This window comes from Epinephelus fuscoguttatus, linkage group LG15, assembly GCF_011397635.1.
Source record: "Epinephelus fuscoguttatus linkage group LG15, E.fuscoguttatus.final_Chr_v1".
Lineage (NCBI taxonomy): Eukaryota > Metazoa > Chordata > Actinopteri > Perciformes > Serranidae > Epinephelus > Epinephelus fuscoguttatus.
In genome coordinates this window covers 19,435,805-19,456,695 of record NC_064766.1, presented here as the reverse complement: position 1 = coordinate 19,456,695, position 20,891 = coordinate 19,435,805, and the positions used below count along the sequence as shown (strand labels likewise).

General features: G+C 38.6%; 1 protein-coding gene across 1 annotated transcript in view; it reads right to left on the bottom strand.

Moving 5' to 3' along the window:
* Nucleotides 1-201: 201 nt before the first annotated feature.
* LOC125902243 (macrophage mannose receptor 1-like) overlaps nt 202-20,891 on the bottom strand; it is a 42,175-nt gene continuing 21,485 nt past the window's right edge. Inside the window, exons 17-31 of the mRNA XM_049598447.1 lie at nt 19,300-19,463; nt 19,113-19,180; nt 18,197-18,297; nt 17,907-18,052; nt 17,626-17,731; nt 15,907-16,028; nt 14,861-14,887; nt 11,966-12,071; nt 10,729-10,961; nt 7,830-7,989; nt 7,453-7,623; nt 7,233-7,349; nt 2,271-2,423; nt 1,843-1,869; nt 202-1,754 (exon numbers count right to left, since the gene is read on the bottom strand). Of these exons, the coding sequence (XP_049454404.1) occupies nt 1,555-1,754; nt 1,843-1,869; nt 2,271-2,423; nt 7,233-7,349; nt 7,453-7,623; nt 7,830-7,989; nt 10,729-10,961; nt 11,966-12,071; nt 14,861-14,887; nt 15,907-16,028; nt 17,626-17,731; nt 17,907-18,052; nt 18,197-18,297; nt 19,113-19,180; nt 19,300-19,463 (1,901 nt within the window). The 3' untranslated portion in view covers nt 202-1,554. The remainder of the gene's footprint in view (nt 1,755-1,842; nt 1,870-2,270; nt 2,424-7,232; nt 7,350-7,452; nt 7,624-7,829; nt 7,990-10,728; nt 10,962-11,965; nt 12,072-14,860; nt 14,888-15,906; nt 16,029-17,625; nt 17,732-17,906; nt 18,053-18,196; nt 18,298-19,112; nt 19,181-19,299; nt 19,464-20,891) is intronic.

Here is a 20,891-nt window from a genome sequence, read left to right as displayed (position 1 = left end):
GCTTTCTATTTCCTTGTCTGAGATGTTTTCTTTTTTAATTACATGATAGCTATTCTCCCTTAACTCACCAGTAAAGAATACCTTTGTCCATTTCAAATAACCCGTGGCAATAATAATATCCCTGTTCTCTGATTTACTGTGAAAGTTTTTTAGGCAATTCATGCAACAATCAGACCAGATGACTTCTTCACTCAGCCTAATGGGGCTGGCCTTTATTTGTCAACCAACCAAAAACAATCAATCAATTAAAAACACAAACTGGAACTGGAACATGAAATCTTAAATGCCTAACAGACATTGCTTCTCGTTCTTTGAGTTTACATATGGCTAAAGTGGAAAAAAACAACCGTAAACTGACGGCGTGATTAGTAAGGTCCCCCCAGAAAACGGGAGAAAAAAAGGCAGAATATTCAGGGTTTTTTTCACAATCGAATCCCGTGCCATCGAACGAAGCTTTGAAGCTTTGAATTTTTTGGGTCAGCCCTAGAATGCAGCATTGGTTCAAGACAGCCACTGTGCAGCAGGCCTCAGTGTAGCCATTTCCAGTTAGACAAGGCACCATTCTAATGCACAATGCATGTTCTGTGTGCGTGTTCTGCATGAAAGATAATGCTCACCAAATTAGATGGTACTTGCAATTTAGCAGTATGATTTATAACATTCAATGCTTTGCTGAAAGCCAGTAGCTTTCAGCAGAGTTAAACTGTAAAACACAGAAAGCAACCTCTAAACACACTACAAAATTAATAAAGAAAACCAAAACAGATTAAGGTCACCCTTTTGTGAGCAATGTTAAGTTATGAGGTAAGTACATTAGGCAATCAACAGTCACACACATGGACATCGAGACACCTGACAAAATACTCACTGGCTTCTGTTGTTAGTTCTAGCTACAATAGGTGCCACCATCACCACATTCTGCAAGGATGACACACCCACACACACAGACTTTCAAAAGGTGAAAACAATACTAGCCATTGCAACGTTGTCACGGCTGGCGATTTATTGTTAATGTCATGTGATTTATTATGTTGCCAATTGATAAATATGTTTAAATTTAGTTAGAGATGAATTCAACAGATTAATCAATGTTATGTGTTTATTTTTCATGTAAAACCTTGGAGAAATAATCAGTAACCACAACCAGCAGATAATTGTAAAGGATATAAATGTTAAATATTTTTGTCTGAGAAGTGGTCAACTAAAAGTGGCAACACTTCACAAAAATGCAGATAAAACCATTGTTTAACTAAGTATAGATATCAGTAAATTCTTAGTTGTCATAAAATTTACAAATAAACATAATTTCTAACTATTACAAAGAATTTTATATTGAAAAAGACATCCTACATCTTATATTGTTTTGTGGGTTAAATCCAGTTACTGCCAACTACATTGAAACATCTCTCATTTTAATACTTTACATGAAATTCTTGTCAGAATGCCATCAACCATCTGCCCAAGATAAATTTTACATTTTATGCCCCAGTAGATTCTGCTTGTATTTATATTACACAGTCAAATCAGCCACATGATTATTTTTTTCTGCGTTTGCTACATGTTTATTGGTGTTGACTGGGACTGCTCATTGTTGAAGATGATTGGGTTGACAAAGGTACCAGGTATAGGTAAGCGGAGTCCAGACTTCTTGAAGAGAAACAAGGCAATTACTGCCCCTATGGCAATTGCAATAATGACCAGCACAACAGGCAAAATATTGTGGCCATGGGTTTGAGGGTCCACCGTTGGATTTACTGCACAGATTCAACATGTAGATGATGAGCGAGAAGAACAAATTTATAATTTTGAGTCAAATAAAAAAGAGAAAGCAGTGTAACTTACCAGTCGTCTGTGGTGCTTCTGTTAAAACTAGAAGAGAACAAACATGATAAAAACAAAATATAAGAAACTCAAAGGGCATATCAATCCTTTGTCATTTCATTTAGTGCTGGCCAATATTGCCAAAACTCAATATTATAGTATTTTTTCAAATTTGTGACAGTATCACAGTATTAACATATTTGTTTGTATCAATGGGAAAAAAATGTATGTTTCCTGACTAGTGTATGACTCCAGGATATTTAAGTGAGTTTTTGGTGTTTCTAAAAAAAAAAATCTTGTTTATTTTGACTATATTATCACAATTGAACTGACATGCAACCATGACTTTAATTTAATCTATTGTTTCAACAATATTTGTTACAAATTCTCATCATTGTAAAAACCTTACTTTAATTCAAACTTTGTCCTATTAAATATGATGATCTCACCTTTGGGTGTTTTGCAAATGTATCCCCTGTCATCCCAGTCTTCTCGTGTTGACCATTTCCCATCTAGAAGCGAAATCACGGCATAGTTTCTGTTAACTTTACCATCCCAGTTAGTGTAGTCCATAGGAGTGTTATCCAACCACTGCCACGTGTCTGGGGACAAGAAGAAATGTTTTCTCTGTGAAGTTTATTTTTGTACCAGATGAAGCATTTCTTCAATTTGATACTCCTTTATTTGAAGGTGAACAGAGACAAGATTTTGCATCATCTACTGTAAAAAGTCGTATTTTCATGTCTTACAAAAAATAAAGCAGATATAGGTGCTTTATAAATACTGTGAAAGTATCAAAATGCTCAACCCACAGAGAAATGAACAGTCTGTATTTCAAAACTGTGTCTTAAATAAGCTGTTAGAAGAAGATGAATATACAGATATATTCAGGCAGATGTGAGAATTTTTTTTGAACATGGAAGTATGTTAACATGTTCTAGTATATACCCAAAGAGTGTGTGAACCTGAAAGTTATTATAAAAACCTGTAGTATCTTTTATTTTGCATTGACACCAAAGCTGCATTAGTTGCCCACCTGGGGCAGGAAAACAAGCTGAAAATACAACATTGGCATATTATCACCTATATGAAATTGTTTTGGGCAAACATGTTAGCATGAGGTTGTCTTACAGCCATTGTTCATTTTGACAACCTTTTAGATTTTGTTTTAGTCTGTAGATGAAAATGCACATTAGTTTAAGTCACATTTAGTCATTTTTATCCTTTATAGTTTTACTCGAGTTTTAGTTGACAAAAGTCTTTACAATCTAGTCAGCTTTTTGTCGTAATGTTTTTTCTCTTTGACCTAATTCAACTGTGCTGATACAGATACCAGAAATTTGAATCAAGGTGGCAGGTTGTGTTAGGTGCTTAAATTTCATTTAGACGTATTTTTTTTTTCTACAACCACTAATTTTTACATGTTTACAAACTTGAATTTCACCAGCAAAGTTTTAGACAGGTTTAAAGGATGCTTTACGAGCACACACTTATGATCATCTTTGAAAAGCTCAAATTATCTCTCTATGGAGTCAACAACTTTAAGACTACGGATAACTCAATTGAGACAACTAGACAACAAGGATTTGTACTCAGGTCCACTATAAACACTAACTTATGGATTTAACTGTTTGACAGCAAAAAAATTTATTTAAACTTGGATTCTTTCTAAATCTGCAACATGATAATCTCGAGGTTTAAACTCATGTCCTCTCATAGAGTCGCTGATTAAAACTAACTACTAGATCAGTTGCCCCATGTACAAAAGCTTCATCCCTGCTGCAGCAGCCGCAGGTTTGATTCCAACCCGTGGCCCTTTGCTGCATGTAGTTTCCCCTCTCTCTCTTGCTTTCACTTTGGATCTGTCCTGTCGAATAAAGGCAAAATTGCTGAAAAATCATCTTTAAAAGAAACAAAACAAAACTGGATTTTCTGCCAGAGAAAACTCAGTTGAGTTCAGACTGTTTTTCAGGTTGCAACCTGCAGGGCTAAAAAAATGAAGCCAACACAGAAGTGCCAAAAACTGCAGTTCATTGAATGGCCACTTAGGGCTGACTCCAAAAGTCAATCAATAAATATGTTTACATGTTTATTGATGTTTATCAATAAACATCAATAAACATGTATTGAATAAGTAATTTTCACACTATGTAAAACAGCTCAATGAGTGGCGCTTTGTGAAATATCGCTTCCATGAATCTGTTTAGACAGACAGCGACAGATCAATGATGTGAAGCCGTGCTGCGTGCGGCAGGCAGAGTGTGTGCAGAGTGTTGTACGGTCAGAATGTCAAAATAATAATTAAAAAAGAAAAGATTTATGTCATCATTTCCAGTATTCACAAGCTGTTTTTATCCAACGAAAGATTCTGCTTCAGTCCATATTTGTTGGTGTGTAGTCTTTGAAAAACAACATTTTCACTGAGGTTAAAAAAAAATCCTCTTGTCTTTCGCACATTCTGTAAATTCTGTAGTGGGGTGGTCTAACAGCAATCTAACAGCACCATAAATTACATTTATATAGCCATAATAATGATATTATATATATATATATGAATATGTTTATACTATATTACTATATTCATTACTATATGACATTATTATCATTACCACTGCAGACAAACTCAGCCGCTAAGACTAATGATTCAAATGCAGTTTTGTTCTTGCTGTACTATTGCTTGGTTCCCAGCCATATCACTTTAATTTTCACGCAATTCTTTTGAATAACAAAATGCTGAAGAGTAATATTTATGACCTATCAGAGTTCAATGCTAAGGTTTTTTTTCACTTGCCCGGTCGGGCAAGTTGGTCAGAGATCTACTTGCCCGAAGTCAGTTTTTACTTGCCCTATAAAAATTGTTTAATTTAAGTGGCTATCAAATAACAAAGACTGCAGTTATGTAATCTTTATTCACACTGTATTTATTAATTAAAACAACATATGTCATGTATTGAAGCTTCATTCCTACACAAATAAGACAGTGTCAGGGCTTAAAGTGAAAAATTTGTCAATCGTTCTCTGTCTGTAATTTTGCGCCCTACTTGAGCCATGCCCACCTCTGTTTATTTTTCACCCCTCTCTCCAGTTCTGCTGTATTAACACCGGGTTTAATATATTTTGCTTCCATCTCTCTGCCCTGCTCTACTCTACTTCAACGCTACTTAGCTCTCTCTCTACTCTACCAGTAGACTACCACATCCGCCTGTTGCACAAAACGCACACAGCAGTGTTTCCCCTAGGATGGAGTTGTAGCAGCGGAGGTGAAGCACAATGAAAAATAATTTTCACATGCGTGAAACTTTTTTGTATGCTTGCAAAGCACAGCCTGCTGGGATGTTTCTATGTATCTACTGGCACCATAAGGGCTCTTTAGGACTAAGTACATACAGTACATTTGTGCACAGTAATGAGCAGGTGAAATGTCTGTCTAGATTACATATGAGGTGTTTCAAGATTTAGATTTAGATTTAGATTTTTATTGAATATAATAAAGTAAAAAGTCACTTGACATGCTGCTGTTTTGTGCTGTGACCTATTTAAGTGTTGGAAGTTGTTATTTACGTGACAACGCCTGAACGCAACACAAGCTCAGCACGAGTGCCATGCTACGCTGCTGTGCGAGCAGCGTAACAGCAGTCTGTTGGTTATTTACACACTGTCCATTTCTATAACTTTGTCAGCTGACAAACTGCACCAGGCTCGGGGTCGGGTTTGGTCAGGAAAATGCGGCCCGAGCCGCTCTAGCGTGCTCACCTGTGTGTGTGGCAGAACTCCGCCGTGCGCGATACAAAGAGCAGAGAAGAACCATGTAGAGACAGAAATGACACTATGTCATAACACCATAAATAGTATATTGTTATGTTATTATATGAAGCGTCGGTCGCGCAAAATAATATCAGTGGGGGCTGTGGGCAGAACATTGTTACACAGCGTGTGCCTGTGACTTCAGGCAGAGAGACCGCTGCATCAGAGCAGAAGGAGCACGTTTTAAAATGGATTTATTTTATCAGTTATTAACTTTTACTATTTTTAGCAACTTGCCCGATCGAGCAAGTGAGTTGTTAGTTTACATGCCTGACCTTGAGTTTTTCTTGCCCCAGGCAATCAGGCAATCCTTATTGTTGAGCCCTGCCTATGATATGGTAGCCTGATAATCCTTAAATATGCTCTGTGGGAGGCTCTCTCCGTCATAAGAGGTGCAGTAAACTGCTTCACCTTTCACTCTCATTGGTCCTCCTGGTGGATAGAGAGACCATTGCAACTGGTTTCTACAAATTAAACTTCGGGGCGTTACCAGTCAGCCTCGTATTCTCTACGTCATTGCAGGGGATCTCATTAGAACTACAAGCCCGGCCAAGGGACTTGTCACGGATCGGTCAGGGCTCTACCAAGGGCCAAACAGAAATTTGAAGTGGCTGCATCTGAAGCTTAGCACCCGCCTTATAGTTGTCTTGAAGGGGGAAGCTCTAGAGACTCAAACTGTTTTTTGTACCAGGCTGTAAACATGTTTATTTCTGCTGTAAATTTGGGAATTTTAATATGGGTCTCCATGGGGATTGACTGGCTATTAGAGGAACTGCAGTTTTTGGCACTTGCACGTTTGCCTCTTTCTTTATTTAGCCCTGGAGATTGCTGCTTTACAGGTACACTAACAGATAACAGAGCTTCGTACCTGACTGCCAAGCAAGCATCCGCCACTGCAACCAACAAATTCCACAAATCCATTCAACATTCAACGGCTCCACCATGTAAGGTCAGACACACATGGCTGCTTACTGCCAAATTACAGCTCACAGCTCACACTAACGGCTGACGTTGCTCCGATGTGCGTGTTTTGCAGGCTAGTGAAACATTCTGGTGGCTCCTGGAGTTTACGAGCCTGACTGCAATCTGACCTCAGACTTCTCTAGCATTGGAAAATAATTACAAGCATGGCTTTTCTCACCTCTTGGTTTAGAACATTTTTCGAATACGTTTTTCCTGTGTTCTCAATTTGAAATTTCTTGCTGCTTGCTACAGGTGGATTTAAGGTTTATTAAAGTGGTGTTGGGGCCAGAAATTATAAACAAGTTGAAAGATACTAAAACACTGCAGAGCTAAGGGTGACTGCAGAGCTAGGTGATAATTCCTTGCAGGTTTGGCACAATGAGCGATATCTTTCACATTACACATCTATATTTGATGTAAAGGTATTTATGGGTGCAGCTATATTTATTCTCCATTTCTTGTCAACCAAACATCAATTCTATGCTTCTTTCAGTTCTCTATTAAGCAGGAATAAATAGTTAAGCTACAGTATTTGTAACCTCTGTGTTTCAAAGCTTATGTTTTACAAACATAATTTAACTCATTTATGTTCAAATATAGTTTTATGTTTTTTTTGCATGAAAGATCAGACAGTGTGACTGTACCTCTGTGAGTTTTATATAAGCCAATCCAGAAAGCGACTTGGTTGTCTTTCAGAACTTCAATATTGCGTAGAATGAATCTTTGCTCAATTGGATCTTCAATGCTTGCAAGAGTTCCACCTTTACAGACAGACAAGCAAACAATGAAACAATTGGTCCAGTAAAAGCTACACACACCTGTGTTATTAAGAATATGTATTAGACTTCCATAGAAAATCCTTACCATGTCTTACACAGTTAGTAGATGCCTCTGACCAACTATCCTGTTGTGTGAGGATGAGATAACAGTATGCCCTAAATGGTAGCCAGCTGGGTTGCCGCCGTGAATTGCGGGGTTTTTCTGGGTCTTCGGGGCAGATTCCTGGGAAATTGCTTGACTCTGTTGGTGGCACATCTATGAATGACAAAACTAATTACTGTATAGTACATACTTTCATGTTCGAACTGAAGTAAGAACCATTTGACAGGATCATGGAGAAATAAAAAATACATCACATCAAATACAAAATACTCTGGGAACAATTGTATGCGTGATCTATTAACAGGATAACATTTAGGATGAGTCACATATGAATTTATTAAAATTTACACTACCCTTACCTGTAGACTTCAAGCAAATGCTGCCCATGTTCTGATTGCAGTCAGCAGTTTTCCACCATCCATTCTGATCCACAAATACACAGGCGTGTTTTGGTTCCCAGGAAGCCCACTTGGTGAAAGTGATGTGCCAGCCATCAATAAATCTAAAATATCCATCAGTCTGAGGGTAAAAATTGATGAAACTGCAGTCACCATCATTAATTGGAAAAATAGTCTGGTTGTTTTTCTAAGGAAATCTGTCATCTTTGATTTTTACAGTAAATTCTGAGGGGGCCTCTTGGGGACTGATCGCTGTGTGTTGGTGCCATTATACTGGTTAGATACATCACTGAAGGGCCATTCCCAGAGCTGCTTCCTTCTGGGCGAATGGCAGTGGCGGCTGCTGGTCTTGCAAACAGGGGAAGCTCACTTTAAGTTTACATTGTAATAGTTGTCATATTGTGGCGAGGCAGTAACTTATAAAAGGAGCATTTAATTGAAGCTGTTTTTCAACCACACTCATGCCACAGAACCACAGCAAAACACACCTCAAAGATTTTCAGATGTGTGAAAAGACCTGTTACTTTTCCCCACCCTTTGCACCAAATCAATCTGAGGTGTTGATCTGCCCTGCTGTTTAACTCTAAGTTTCTCCTCGTATGGAAGACTATCAAACGGCTTCACCAAAATCCGGTCGACAATATTCAAATTGTCTGCTATTATGTACAGCTTGCTAGCTCGCTCGCCCGCTGGGGCTGCTGCGCGAGGATAGTGTGACCGCTTGTGAGTGCTTTGGGACGGTGGAGGGGCTCACAGCAGCACCTGCTGCTCATTGGGGACAGTAACTGCAGAGCAACAGAAGTCAGAGTCTCTAAACACGAGTACAGTCTCCAATAACACCAGAAAAAGATGCTAGATTGTCACTTGTCGTTTTTAACAAAGAAAAAGTCACTAAGAGGATTGGAAAAGTCTCCAGATCAACTCGGAACAACGGAATGAAACTTGAAAAATGTTCCGGTGGTGGTTTATATTTCTAGATCGCTGATTCGCTCATTTTGCTGTCAATCAAAAAGGGATTCAGCCTCAGACAGATCATCCAATCATCATGCAGAAGCCCAGCATCCAGGCCAGCCGAGGCCAGCTCACTGCCCCATAGACCCCCAGAGACGCTGAGCGTCCAATGGGCGGGACAAACCGAGCATTTATCCAATGACTGTCTAGTTTCGTTGCAGTGGAACAACCCACTCTATGCTTCCCCATTGAAGTCTTTGGACGCTGAGCTTCCACTGCTTAATGCACTGTGACGCTACGGGAATGAATGAGAAGAAAGTCGCGTCAGTGACCTGTGATAAGTAGCTGATACTCAACAAAAGTTGAACGCGTTCTAGCGCATATATAGTCAATGAAATGGAAACACAACAGTACATATTTGACCACTTATTTCTTGACATTTTAGGGGAAGCTGAGTTTTCCTTGCAGTCTTAGAACAATCGCCACTGGCGAATGGTCAGTTCAGTGTCTGCCAGGGTAGCCCGAGGTAACACAGCAGCATTGGCTAACTTACAACAATGAGCTTAACAAAACACACCAACACCAACTAGGCCTGTCGCAATATGCGTTAAGTCGGTTAATTGCACGGTAATATAAAAGGGTGACGGTAACTTTTTCGGCTGCGATTAAATGCCATTTTCATGCGTGTTTGTTTTCCTTGTTTCTCTCCACCAAATCTTTAACCAAATGACAGAGGGGAGCCCAGTAATTTGGACGAGCCGGTATGCCAGGTTTGTTCTAAAACCAGCTCAACAAAAAGAGCGAATATGACCAACTTAAGTGCACACCTGAGAGTGAGAGACTGAGAGTCTACTTTTTTTGTATTTATAAGGTCTTTATTTATTTATTTATTTATTTCGGATATTTATATTTTCTTTTTTTGTGCATTCCTAAATATTCTTGTTAAATAAATGTTTATTTCTCTTTAAAAGGATGTACTTGCATCATTATGCCTTTATTATCATTATATAAGTTTAAAAAATGGTCTAAAAACAGCAAAATTACAACAGTAATAAAAAATGGTCTTAAAAGCACAATATTACGCAATTAATCGCCTAGCAAAATTTGTTATCATGACAGGCCTAACTCCAACACAGCTTGTTGTGAAACCCATTAATAAGCATGTGGTAACATTTGCTGTGTGCTGTCGTTACACCTGTTAATAACCATAAGTTGATATTTGCCATGTGATGCTAACAGTTAGCCCTGTCACTGTGTTTGTGCAGGCAGACTGCAGGTTGTGCTTATGTCTCTTGATAAATGGAGAAAGCGAGAGCGGATCAAGGAGGGGCTGAGTAAATCAATGCGCTGCATGCAGCACTACAATAAAATCAGAGTTTACCCATTATAAATAGTAAAAACAGTTGGAAAATCAAAATTTGGCGGGTCAGTGTGTCGATGTTGTGGCAGGCCGTCACAAATAAATCAGTGTATAGGAAACACAAAGCCTTTATTTGTCTTATTAAGGGATGCTCTTTAAGTATTGTTTGTAATGTGTTGATATGCCTGATTTGACAAATTATTTCAAAACATTTTATTTGAAATTTTAGGCAAAACACTATATAAGCCTAAGCATGTTTGTGAAGTTAGATTTGGAATACTTGGTCATCCACCTTAGCTCACTACATATGAGCCTTTCTTATCCTCAGTTGTGCATAAACTACAAGTTAACACCTTCTTTTTGAAATACAAAAAACATGGAATGTTTATCTTTGGTATTGGCTACGAGAAGGAGGTAATTATCAGTTGTCAGTATCAACAGGAAAAAAAACCCCATCCATCTCATGCATCCATGTTATCTGTAATTAATATTTCCATTAAAAAACATAACAAAATTCCTATAATCACAGAATACAATTTCTAAATGTACCTCCATTTTGTTAAGTCCAATCCACAAATTAGCTTTGAGATTCAAAGCCATCAGCTCAATGTAGATCTGTGACCATGGGTTTCGCACGTTAGCCAGTTTGGCACCATCATCTTCACAGTGCTTTTTGGCTGCATACCAGTTCATTTCTTGGGCAACAGCCTCGAAAGAGTCATTGAAGGCTTTTAAAGAATAGTTGGCTGTTGTTGGTTCAGGGGAGTCTGGGAGAGATGGGTCTGTTGAATGGATGAGAAATTAGACAAATTTAGTTTTTCAATTAATCTTTAAAGCAGGGGTTTTGTTGTTTAGATACTTGAGTTATTTTTCACTGTCCAGAGGAGAATACACTTAATTTGCTCATACCATTTAAAAGGCTGTCCTGTTTGAATTGTACTATGTTTAAAATACAGTACATGTCTTAAATTTGTACGGTTGAAATAATGATTTGGATCATTGGGTAATACTGTTAACAATACAAAACAGTCGCACAACAAATCATCAGTTACTTTAGTTCAGTTGCTCAGGTGCAGTTGTAAGTTGTATTACCTCTCAATTAAAAAGGTATTCATTAATATTTAGTCAAAGCTCCACTGAGGTTTTGCCTTGCCAGGAGGAGACTTTGGGCTCTAGTTTCCCTTCGCACGGCGCATTTAAGGGCGAGGAGAGGGGCTCATTTGATTGATGTGATGTGAATTGGCTGTGTAAAACCCACTCCACGTCTTCTCTCCTCCCTGTTTTCGACTTGCGCAGGTAGGAGTGACAGAGGTGGGAAAGAGGAGTAGCTGCGCCAGTGCACACGGTGTGCCAAACTTGCAAAATCCGCCTGGCCACACCCAGTTGGCGAAGTGCAGGTGCGCTGTGCCTCTGCCTCACCCGGTCTGCGAAACTAGAGGCCTTTGTGTCTATGGCCAAACAATTGCAAATGGGTTCCTTACTATTACCTCATGATCTATTCTCACCACGGACTTTTATTTGTTCTAAAATACATTATCCCAGTCATGCACATGCCATATACCATGTGCCATGTGCCTGCTGTTATACTGTAGTACAAACACCCGCAACCAGGGTGCACACTGTTCAAGCATGTGATAAAATAGGTGATGCTTGGCTGATGCCATTATGTTTTGTCAGTTAGAGAATACAGAATATCTGGTAAATGTAAAAATGTGAAAATATTATATTGAAATTATTAAAGGGAACAGGAGCCACAGGAAATGCATTCAAGCGAGTATAGACTCACCAACATTTTGAACACAGATATATCCATTGGTGTCATTGCAGGGCTTTTTTAACCAGAATCCAGGACCAGCTTTGAGATTAGTTGTCATCACAGCACATAGGCTCTGCTAAAATAAAGCAATTGTAAAATAAAGAGCAAACCTTGGTAAGATCCATGTAACACTAGAGCTAAGTTGATTTCAGGTTTAAATAAGCTTAAACCGGTGTGATTTTATGCAAAGTGGCTGAACTGGCATTCGTCATTATTACAGCTTCTGTCAAATTTAAAAGAAGCCTACATCAGCAACCTGGACTGAAGGTGCTGAATCCAACTTTTATTGCATTAGTAATAGGAAATTTAACAACATGACTAACATAATATTATGCTTATACATAAACAGACTAATGGAGACAGTAGTGTCTGACAGGTTGTGCACAGTTTCAGGGGCGGTGAGACTGTCATGAGGCAGCACATCCATGAGCATGGTGGTTGTACATAGAAAATAATAGGGGTGGTTGTTTTGATGAGTGCTGTTTGTTAGTGGCATGTTTTGCCCCCTATGCCGGGTTCCCACTGGATGCGGAAGTGCCGCGAAGTGTGCAAATTTTCCATGGAGCACTGCCCGCTTGCTTTTGGCACCCATGTTAATTGTTGTTTACACTGGACACCGGCTGTTTACATTGGACACAGCGTTTCCCAAGTGCCCAGGCCAGCTTGCAACCTGCATTGATAGATTTGTCATTTCGTCTGTTTTTACTGCAAGTTGCAACTAAATCTGACAAGACACAACACACTGAAAATGTATTGTGAATGATCTAAAATGTACAGTAAATATGATATATATATAATGTGACTGTAATAAATGATACAATGATACATATTTGTCAGTTGTGTATGACCAGAGAGCAAGAGAGTCAAGCAGAGCCACACACACACACACACACACACACACACACACACACACACACACACACACACACAAGCAGACAGAGCTCTACAGGTAACACATAAGAGAAATGGGCTTCTGGTGGGAACGGCCAGTCAACTGCTAAGGGTGGCTGCGTAACAGTTAACAAATTTGGGTGCTTCCGTGTCCAGTGTGAACTCGGTGTTAGTCTCATATGTTCATATGTTCTGGGGAGCAGCAACTGAGTCACCTAGAGTTAAATTTCAGTATACTGATTTGACCTGATGTTTGTCTTAATATTGAACCAGTTTGAAAATATTTGCACTGGCCAGCTTGACAGCTTTAGTTACTTTTCAGATTTCAGTTTTTTATCCCTTTCTTATCTGTATTTCCATATTAGGCTTGGGCGGTCTCAAGGTATTATGGTATACTAGGATATTAAGAAATCCCATAGATATCATTTTCAATACCGTCAAAAATACAGATGTTCCTCTTTCTGATAAACTGATATGGAGATGCTGTATTAAGGTGGTGTACTGTAGAGTATAGCACACACCACTAGTAAAATGCAACATACAGTAAAAAACAGTATATAAATAATATAATATATAATATATAATAAAACAGTAATATCAATCCAAAAACATCAGATTGAAATTCAGTAAAACACTGAATCCACTTCTGTGTCTGAACCTCCTGTCTATGATGGGCTTGAAATGTGCCCTCATTGAGGACTTGGCTCAGAATAATCTGATCCAATTTGATTTGGTGGTGGGAACCTCTTGTAACCGCATGCCTTTGCTGACGTCAACCCCAGCAGGATACGAACCCTGTGTCCTGTGGAAGAACACTCTGGAAACGCATATATTATAATCGTACCAACCTATATTTGCCGCACTGTGCCGTGACTATCACATAAAACGTGTTATTTTAGCATTACTGTGCTAATGTTTGCTTGTGTTACCAAAACAATTAGAAATAAAACACTCCTAACATATATCTCACAGATAACTTATATCTGACCGGTAAGCTATAACATATTGTAGCGTCCGCCAGGATTTGTGGAAAGGATGACGCAGTTATTTGGCAAACCACCGTTTATAACTGAACAGTACAGGTTACTGTTGGCTGTAACCACGCCAAAACAACCAACAAACAAGAACTTAGCTGTAACTCCAACTGTGCACTGCTGCTCTCTCCCCAGCTCGCTCACACACCAGCACGCGCACTCACACAGCTCTCATCCCCGTCACACTCGCACCCCGCCCCCCGACCTATACTCATTCAATCCCAAACATGCCATTAACTCGCAGAACATTGACATTATAACAGAACATTTACTGCACGGTCGCTACAATATTGTAACATGGTTTAGATTCCTAAATAAATATTCACCTCGTCGCTAGATCAGCCTACTCCTGAAAAACTTGTGTCTGCGCAAGGCTTTTTGTCCTACGAGGCCACCGTCTCTTACCCGACGGGAGGGGTGAGCGAGTGAGCCCTGCAATCTAGAATTTGACCACTGATGTCTCTGTTACTCACCATTTTTACACACTGGCCCTTTAAGTGGACAAAATAAACGGACACAGACATGTTTCAGCTTCAAAGCCATCATTAGCGTAACCTGTAGATGCACTATATACATTAATTGTGACTTTGAAGTTGAAACAGATCTGTTTCTGTTTATTTTGCCCAAACCAAATAAGGAGAATTATCTGAGCGCCTGCCAGTGTCCTGTTTCTTTTTGGATCCTCGCCATAGCCATACTGCTGGACTCATTCATGTTATTTTCTACTTAATATTTTCACTGGCATTTGGTGAGTGGCGAATGGTAATTCTGGAACCAGATACAGATCAGATGTATTTAATTCATCAAAATTATGAACAAAGGTTGTTTGTACCAGAGATGGAACTCCAGCTTGTCATAGGATTGTGATGCGTTTAGCTCCAAGTCAAGATAAATTAAGAGGTGTTGCATATCACATTCAAAGTATCAAAATTTCTTTTACCTTATATCTGTGATACTGGTGAAACCTCTGCAATGGAAAATGGATGTCAGAAGTAATTAGCAATACACCCAAACAATTGATTACAAACAGTACAGTATGAATTCATGAATCTCCTACAGTTGTACAGGCCTGGAGGGCTGCTGGTCAACAGGATCCCCAGCCAGAGAAAAAAAAAATGTTATTAAATGTCAAATGTCAATTTGTGCAGTGTGAGTAAGATAGAGATGGTAGCTGTGTTGACAGCAAACCTTGTGTTAGGAGTTGGAGCAGAGAAGAAGAACTGCTGTCCATGGCACACGGCCTTACACAGACTAGTGTGCCTGCATCTCTAATTACTGGTTTCATAGTGCCTTAACATAACAAAAACAAAATGGATTGCTTTGCGCAACATTATCTAGTCAAGACAAAAAGCCATTGTGTAGTTCTTCTGGAATGGATAACCAAAATTGAAATATTTAGTGATTCCTTGGGAACCTGAAATTTTGCAACTGGTTCTAATATGGAACTCATCCATCCATCCATCCATCCATCCATGTAAACCAGACTGTATATGCATATTTATATAGCCTGTGTGTAAAACATTATCCAAATGTGACTTCTTAGGTTGGGTATAAAGAGCACCAAAATCATTAACCCAGTATCGAGTACATCAACTGTGATATATATTATATGTGATAATTGAAAAAAATTTAAATATGGTAAGCTATTGTACAGATTTAATAGTTTGACATTTTCAGAAATCTGTATTCTCTTTCAATTTGGGAAGAGTTTTTATGTTTTCCTGTCACTCATTGAGATGATAAACAAAGCAGGATTTTGTCAACCTACGGAGGGAACTCATTACAACCTCTCTCTGCAATCTCATTCTTTCGGTAACTATGATTGTGTGTACAGTAGTTTAAAGTTTAAACATGTAAATTACCCCAAAAGAGTCCTTAATCACTTCAGTCATCATTAGAAAGAATGATCAGTTTTAATTTTGTTAAAAATAGTACTTTTTCTCTTGTACTTGATATTAATATACAAAAATTGCAGAGTCCACTTACGCTCCAGTGATTGTATTGCATTTTTTGTCCATCAGTCCAGAGAAATTCACTGTCACCTTCTTTATACAAACCAATCCACAGGTCTGTGGTAGGTGCCTCCACCAATTTTGCAGCCAAAAATGCTGAAAAGGTAACACAAATTGGTCATATCATTTGTTTGTTCCCCAATTTTGCCTGAATTTACATAAAATGCATTTATGTATGTATATGTGTTGTTCAGCACATTGATTATTGTTTTTTCTATACTCTACTTCTCAGATGTTCTTGAAGAGTTTGGGGGTCTACTTTAAACTGCAAAACAAAATAAGGGAGAAAACACTACCTAACTGGACACTGGTTTACATTTACAACTTAATACCACCCGTTGTTGTTAGTGTGGAGCTCTATTAATGGCCAACGTAATTGGTTAGTCAGGTGGCTCAAGCCAGTTTAACTTGGTTTGCTGTTAGATTCAGCAGAACACCATGGCACCGTAGCATTAGTTGGAATTAATGGAGACCTGTTTAGTAAATTGAGCATGTACAACTTGGTAAATGTGTGTGGGTCAACCTTGATTTTTGCCTCCGACTTTTCTTAACTTCTTCCATTGGCAATTGACTAAACTGACAAAGAACATAACTAAGCAAAACTTTAAGAGATACTTAACCAAAATGTAACCACCTTTGTATCATAACAGTGTGGACATTACATGTAAATGAATTTTGTTTAACTTTCCTCTATCATACCAGGGCCCAGATCTCTGCTCATTTGCCAACAGAAATTATTTTTACTGCCTCTAGGGCTGTTGCTGGAACTACAGATTGTACTTCCTCATTCTTTTATGCCGGCATCTACCATAGAAATAGAGTGTAGAAATGAATCGAGAGAGCGATACCCCTTTTTCTTTCTCTGTCTCTCTTTGTTTGTCACTGGCCAGCCAACATATTGTTTTTCAGTGAGAAAAAGCCAAATAGCAAATATGTCACCCACCAGCAGTAGTGTTCATTGGCCTGGTGTGACACAGTGCATTCTGGTAGTTCTTGAGCAAAAGCGAATGCCACAGCCATCACATGTGCTATATCACAGGCAATTGGATGTGCTTGAGTTTCTTGGACATGACCAATTCCCTCCCCTGAATTAACATTACCAGGTTCCCTAGAGGATTTAGATCTGAAATATTGACAAAGAGATTCTTTTTCTTTTGCTCTAACACAAAATCCTTAGCTATTGTGTTGTCGGTTAACATTCCTTACCTTTGTCACATAAAAGAAATCTGACCTCCTGCAACTCCGTGTTGTGACTTTGGTGCTTTACTGAGCAGACACTTAAAGTTCATTGTAGCATCTATCATCCATGGGACATAATAGGGAAAGTCCAATACATTGCTAAATGAGTCATCTCAATTAATAAACTTTATATTAATTAATCATATGGTAAATACAGCCTGAACAAATAACGCCTTTAAGAAATGCTTGTGTTGGGTAGACCCTGAATGCCTGAAGTTTAAAGATGTTTGCTGCTATGTTTAACAGATATAGACATACAACTAATCATAAATGTTATGCATGGGGACATAGATTTTAGATAAAGTCAAATCGCCAGAATCTTTTGTTACTGTGAACAACTTCACGACATTTACATCTTTAAGGAATTCAAGGATAATACGTGTCTCTGAATCTAACTGGAATAAATGATAGCCTTGTAAAAAACATCAACAACAAAAACAAACATGAAACAAACCTTGCACATGTCCTGTGAGAATTGAGGCCAGATTTCCTCCCATTGATTTGCATTTTGTCCTTGCTTCAAACCAAGTCTCCCTCTGACTATTAATGATGTTGTAACACTTTGGATGAAAAATCAACAGCTTAGTGTAATATTTCAAAAACATTAAAATTATGTTTTTTTATTTTCTTACATAGCTTTTTTTAAATCCCAAAGAGCAATGCTTTATTATATTGAGGGCTGATTTAATGCATACCCATGCTACCAAACTATAAAAATTATAAGTGACCTCCAACCTTTGAGTCCAATTTTCTCCAGTTTTGGGGACAGCCACCTTTTGGAGGAGGAACTGTTGGTGCTACAGTGGCATTGGCAGGTGGTGTGCCACTGCGTTTACATATGACTCTGTATGTATACCCACAGTTATAAACATGCCAGAAACCTGTAAGACACCCAATAATATCAAATAAACTTCAGCAAAAACAGAGTGTATTTTTACATTTAAAATCTAATCTCAGATTATACATTATTAAATTCATTTTATAAAAGTATGCCAGTAAAAATGAATCAATTATGTGCTACTCACCCATGAATGTAGTCATGGCAGCACAATTCTCATCGTTGCGTAGAAAAAGAGGTTGATTTTCATCCCACCTTTGAAACACCATTGGAGAACCATCCATCCACCTTTTTGGAGCACAATAAAACTCACTTTTACTTTAATTTTCATCTTGTGTTTTCAATGTCATTAATTGTCATATTGCAAAATAGTTTGACAAAATGAGCTCTGCTCTTGAATCTAAGGAGCAAAAAGACAAGATAACTGCTTCATAATTGGAGCTACACTTAGCAATACTTTGATATTAACAGTTCTTATAAATGAATATGTGTAATGTGAAAGAGGTTGCTTAAATTAGCAAACCCACCGGACCATCATCCAACTCTGCAGTTCCCCTTAGCTCTTGAGAGCATGTTGGTGTGTATAGGGTCATTGTTTTGGTTTTTCCTTATGCCACCTGCCCAGCACTAAACTACACACTCAATGTGAGAAACTAGAGATTGATATTTTCCTCTGGAATTGGTGAAGACAAAATCAGAACTAAATGGGGATTAAGTATTAAACTTACAATGGCTGGGGCCCAGACTGTTGAGATGGCCATGACTGTTATTAATAGATGATAATAATGATACTGATCATGATTAATTTGACATGAACAAAAACAAAGACAAGTTGGCCTAATTTATATGCATATGATGGCAGAGCAACAAAATTAAAGTGTACAAGAAACACTAAAATCTGACCGACAGTTTCAGTATCACTGGTATCGAGCCAACCTTTCAGCACTGTTAGTAAAAAAAATCCAATGAAATAACATACAGCACGACACATTGTTCAACTGCTTACGATGTCTACATGTAACATGGTTTGATACTTTCTTTTTTCTTTGAAGTCTTTTCTGATTTTTCATTAATTCATTATTCATTATTTAATTCATGCTCACCCAAATGTTCCATCAAGATCTACGTTCAGGCCTATCCAGTAAGGCCTATCTCCGTTATTTCTGGACATCTACATACACAAACAGAGGCACATAGTAAACCCAGCAGTGCTTATGTTGCAGTATGTTTTGAGCTTAAATGACAGCGGATAAATAATGTCAGTAATGCAAGATAAATGTTATTCCTTACCCGTTTCCATAAGAATACACTTTCAGCTTCACTGTTGATAGTTACCAATTCACTATGCCTGTTTTGGCAGAAGCGACGAGCTTCTTCCATGGCCTTGGACCTACTTTCAAAATAATACTGGAACCCCCTCCATTCTAGCCACCCATCAGAGGTCCTATTGTAATCTGAAAACATGTCAGAAATATGTTATACGTTACAGTACATGTGTAGGTTAAGGTTTTCGTTTGCTTTTAAGCCATGCTAGTGGCATGGCTCTATGGCTTGTACAGATATTCATAGTACCCAGAAGATGAATTCCAGTGTTTTTGGTAATTGACTTGTTCCCCAGCTCCACCAAAACCTCAAAGTTTTTCCTTGTCTAGTTTGATATTTTAATTTCTATTCTAAGTGTTGGCACAAACTTTTGTACATTGGTAATTTCCAGTTGATGTATCTTACCAATTGAGGAACAGCTGAGTCACAAGGTTAAAATGAGGGATATGCACTGACGATAGTCCCTTGAGGACTGAAACGTTTGCTGCTTGTTTGTCTGTGAAGATCCCCAGTAAAATGATCTTTCATTAAGACTCTCAGTCTACATTTGTTTTCTGTGTGCGAGTCCTTTTCCATTTTTTAAAATGAGGGATTACCCACATGATACTTCCTTATTTCACCACAAAGCAAACTAGCCTTTTTTTTTTACTTTGTTTATTGGGTTTTTCAACAGACCATAGTTAAACAAAGGAACATATTGTGCAGATGTTCATATAGTCAGTCAGTTATAATTGTAGTACAATAACATTTTTTGAAGGAAGGTGGAGAAATCCTAGCCTGGCGTTGCCAGACCCAATTCGCAAAATGCGAATGGGTCTGGACACAGACTGTACATTTCTTCTATTCCCAAGGGGTGGTATCAACAGCTGTCACTCAAAGTGCCCCTTCACGCAATTGGAAAGACGAAAAAAACAATCAGAGTAAACGAAACGTGTGACGTAGGCTAGCACAGCGCCACTGTAAACAGACCAGCAAGCTGCAGCGGAGATGAGCTGTGATGATGTCTCGGAAAGAGTGTTGCCGTCTTTGCGGATTTCCTCCTCACTGTGGACTCTGAGTTGCATGGCTGTGATTCCCAGCTTGTTCGCTTCCCTGACCTGCTACTCCATGAGAGCAACTAGCGGAGAAACAACAATAGCGACTGGGTTTTCACTGAGTCCCATCTTTTTCCCAATCAATGGAGCCATTTGGTAAATTAAACTTTTACCAAACCCTGTAGGAAACAAACACATCCTTTTTTCCAATAAAAGCTTTCAGTCCAGCCATTTGTTCTGCTTTTAAAGAAAATGTACATTCCAGTTTTCCAGACGTCGGAGACTCCTTCATAAAAGATTAGATGACCTTGGCAGACCTCGATGGTTGAGAAACTGTGGAGGATGAGTGATCCAGCTGTGGGTCCAGCCAGCAGTTAAAGTCTCCTCTTAAAAGCAAATAATGAGAGGACATATCTGGTAATATTGAGAAAAGATGCTAAGAGAAGACATTGTCATCCCAGTTAGGGGCACAGACATTTGCTAGAACTAAGTGGGTGTTATGGATCTGGCCTGTGACAATAATAT